Below are 4214 nucleotides of genomic sequence, written 5' to 3'. Positions count from 1 at the left end.
TACACAAACATTGTAGCACCTTACCATATCCTGTCACCCATATCATGTTCAACATAGCAAGAACCACACGTGAGTTGAAAAATACAAATACATTTTATAGTGTCTTGAAGTTAAAATCCCCAAATTAATCAAAATATTATTTGGACTCTGTTACTTTATACCAGTGTTTTTTAAGTGTACAAGTCGCAGGCCTTTTCTGTGACCCTTTGCACAGGTTTATAGTGTCCTTTTACCATCTTCATCATCCCCACTATCATCCATTGCTATCAGATCTCCCCCCTGATACTGCGCTTACTCTTCCAAAATACCTCCTATTTTTTAATGTCCCTTATTAAATTTATATTTTCACAATTGTCATTTTGAGTTTTACTTGTCTAACCTAATATATAGTATTTTACCTTTCCATCCATTTTTTAAAACAAAGCCCTGCACTAATACACATAGATGAGAAATATATTTATCTCTCTCTCTCTCTCTCTCTCTCTCTCTCTCTCTCTCTCTCTCTCTCTCTCTTTCTCTGTCTCTCTCTCTCTCTTTCTCTCTTTTTCTGTCTTTCATTTTTAAGGCATTCATCCAGTAGTTGACATCTAAAATCACTCCATAGCATGTATGTTTCATACAGTGAGGCAATCAATATTGATGATATGGATATGTAGTGGCCCTTCATAGATTTTTTTTTGTGTGAACTTAAATCAACCTGCGAAGATAGAATCTCAGATAAAGATCCTCCATCACATTGGCCTGTGGCCACACCTTAACGAATGATTATTATTTTTTTTGATGACTGTTGTTGAAGGATTTAGCTCTCTATGGATAGTGTCATATCCTATGAAGAAGATGTACAGGGTGTGGTGGGGACCGTGGAAGGTACTGAAAAGGATTTTTTTTGAAGAACTGAAGATCTATGTGGCATGAACAATTAAAGTGTCCTCTAATTTCTAAGTGAATTTTATATGTACCTGTGTCCAGTATTCTGTCTACACATATTTCAAAAGTAAAATTACCTCATCTATTTCATCCTGTTTTACTGCATTTAATCTATGAAATTCCTTATAATCAGAAGTGCTGCTAAATTTTAAAAACCTTTAAAATATGACTGGGAGATATCAGTTTTTTTTTATTTTATCACAAATTTGTTGGCATGCCCAAGATCTATGTTGTCCTCTTACTTTCCAAAGAATCCATAATTCATGATTGCTATTGGTTTCAATATATGTCATTTAACCCTGTCAAATTCCAGCTTTGTTTGCATAAAAATAGTCCTCTTCCAAGTGTGGGTTTTCATAAAGTGAAAATTGGTGTGCTATCCAGTGTGCTGCCTCAAAGAGTCTGGCAATATTTATGATAAGAAGCACAGCTTAAAGATAACTAAGGGAAAGGCTGGAACATGAAAAATAACCACCATGGATGATGTCAAGTCAGAAACCGAAGACTTTCTCAGAATGAAAATAAAAACAAAAATGAAACAAAACAAAACACAAACCAAACAAATAAAAATTCAACAACCAAACAATAAAAACAATGCAAGGGTGAAATTCTTTGGCAGAATATTACTCAGATCATCAGGCCTTTTATGTTTTGATTTTATTTATTATTTCTAGGAGGCCATATGAAAAGGTAAAGTCGAGATGCTGAACGTTTCTGAGTGTAATTAGGGAAGGAACCAGCCTGAGAGGTGTTCTATGATGTAAGCTTAACTAGGGTGATGTCACAGAGCACTGGCTGGAGGTTGCACATCTATTCCACTTGGAGGCGCTAGAATCCATTGAAGGTGAGTTCACTATCTTCACAGTGGTGTGTCAAAGCAGGTCATTTTTTCCCACAGGCTTTTGGTGCCTGGTCTGTATCAGGAGACAGAATCTTGACGACTAGGTTATTTTTCTATGGGTAAGTACATTTATGAAGTAATTTGGACCCTCATAGCTACAGAAAGTTAAAAATTTTCTCTCCTACAGTGAGTTACTGTACATTCTTCTTTCCCCATGTTTATTAGCTAGGGAGATGAATGGTCTAGGTTAGTTTATGTCCTGAATTTATTATCCTTGGTAACAATATCTAGATCACAATTCCACTAAAATGCCAAAGCTCCTCTTTGTCCATGTGCACGTTAGAAGATATTAGTTCTAAATGGCTGATATTGCCTTGACTTGTTGAGTTGTTCTTGTGTTCAGTAATGCAATGGCTTCATCAAATAATTCTGAAGCTGGGTCAGGAGAAACAATAAAGAAGGACAGTGGTGTGCTGTGTCCCTGGGAAGATATTTGTGAATGCAGGCACTTAGCTCAGACCTTACACGTACAAGAGAGTCATGGTGACCCCTCTGGCCCTTTTTTTTTCTCTTCTTCTTGATCATTGGGGGTAATAGTGATAGCACCACCTAAATTGACATAAAAATTCAAGGAGAGGATCCTCATCAGAGGCAAATTAACTCAGGGAAGAAGAAATAAATGTTAATCTGAGTATGTTATTCTGAGCTCTAGAGAATACATGTTAATTACACTATTTTTATTTCCTTGTTTCCCTTGTTTCTTTCTTTCTTTGTTTGTTTGTTTGCTTGCTTGGTTAATTTTATTTGAGTTTCTGTATGTTTAGATTTGGCTGTCAGGAAACTCACTGTGTAGAAGAGACTAGCCTTTATCTCACTAACGTCTGCCTTGCTCTGCCTCTTGAGTACTATGATTAAAGTTATGGGTCACCACCACTTTTTATTAACTTCTCCATTTGATTGTTTGTTTTGTTATTTTTTTGTTTGTATTTCTGTTTTGTTTGTTTTTTGTTTGATTTTTGTTTGTTTTCTTTTACTTGTTGTTGTTGTTGTTGTTGTTGTTGTTGTTGTTGTTGAGACAGGGTTCCTCTATATAGCACTGATTGCCCTGGAACTCACTTTGTAGGCCAGGCTGGTCTCTAAATTAGATATCGGCCTGTCATTGCCTTCTGAGTTCTGGGATTAAATGCGTGTACCACCATGGCTGACTTATTAACTTCTTATTTTTATAAAATTAATTTTAGGAGCTCAAAACTGTTTAGCATAGTCTTCTTCACCTGCTCAGAAGTTCTCTTAGAGAAGAGTCTTGGTCCAGCATTCACTCCAAACCCATAACCATTGCCCATCAGGAACTCATATATATGACAGAGGCAACAGCATTGTGTCTGGTTTAAACTGGCAAGATCTTCAGTCCCAGGCAATAAGCAAGTATGATATTTGAAGGGAATGGAAGCCCCAAGACAGTGTGATCTACCACAACAGGTCTACAGCCAGGTAGAAGACAATACCTCTGAAGAGTCTGAGCATGACATCACTCAAGAAGAAGAGTAGGAGGAAGCCTTCTTCACACGCCCTGGGGAATATTGTTGGCTGCAGAATTTCTCACGGGTGGAAGGAAGGTAATGAGCCTGTCACCCATTGGAAGGCCATCATTCTAGGTCAACTGACAACAAACCCTTCTCTTTATTTGGTGAAGTATGAAGGAATTGACAGTGTCTACGGACAGGAGGTCCACAGCGATGAGAGGATTTTAAATCTTAAGGTCTTGCCTCACAAAGTAGTTTTTCTTCAGGTGAGGGATGTCCACCTTGCCAGCGCCCTGGTTGGCAGAGAGGTACAACACAAATTTGACGGGAAAGATGGCTCTGAGGACAACTGGAGTGGAATGGTGCTAGCCCAGGTGCCATTCTTACAGGATTTTTTTTTTTACATTTCCTACAAGAAGGATCCGGTCCTCTACCACTATCAGCTCCTGGATGACTACAAGGTAGGTAACCTCCACATCATTCCAGAGACCTTTCTGGCTGAGGCGAGATCAGGTGATGACAATGACTTCTTAATAGGTACCTGTGTGCAGTACACCAGAGATGATGGATGCAAAAAGTTCGGAAAGGTTGTTTACAAAGCTCTAGCAAATCCTACTGTGTACTTTATCAAATTTCTTGGTGACCTCCATATCTATGTCTATACTCTGGTGTCAAATATCACATAAATTGAAAAAAAAATCACAAAGTACAGAAATGTAAACTTATAGGATTGAAAAAAAAATGTTTGTTTTCCTGTGTTGGGTACCTATGGGTCTTTGACAACCTCAGTATCTTTGTCAATAAAATTTGTTTTGTTCTAAAAATTAGTACGTGTGACATGACATGCTTTTAGTGAACACTTTGTTGGAAGAGATGGACTATGGTGGAAAGAACATCAAAGGAAGATGAAAGTTGCAACTCAG

General features: G+C 37.7%; 1 protein-coding gene across 1 annotated transcript; it reads left to right on the top strand.

Moving 5' to 3' along the window:
* The first annotated feature begins 3290 nt into the window (after nucleotides 1-3290).
* On the top strand, nucleotides 3291-3977 carry Gm20822 (predicted gene, 20822). Its single transcript, NM_001199331.1, has one exon. The coding sequence runs from the start codon at nucleotides 3291-3293 to the stop codon at nucleotides 3975-3977; it is 687 nt and encodes a 228-aa protein (NP_001186260.1).
* Nucleotides 3978-4214: the final 237 nt, after the last annotated feature.

Source organism: Mus musculus, chromosome Y, assembly GCF_000001635.26.
Source record: "Mus musculus strain C57BL/6J chromosome Y, GRCm38.p6 C57BL/6J".
In the NCBI taxonomy this organism is placed as follows: domain Eukaryota; kingdom Metazoa; phylum Chordata; class Mammalia; order Rodentia; family Muridae; genus Mus; species Mus musculus.
Note: the sequence above shows the minus strand (reverse complement) of the source record. Positions and strands in the feature narration are given on the sequence as shown.

What these genes read in the sequence shown, in the direction of transcription:
- Gm20822 (NM_001199331.1), top strand. Translation starts at nt 3,291, where the DNA reads ATGACATCACTCAAGAAGAAGAGTAGGAGGAAGCCTTCTTCACACGCC.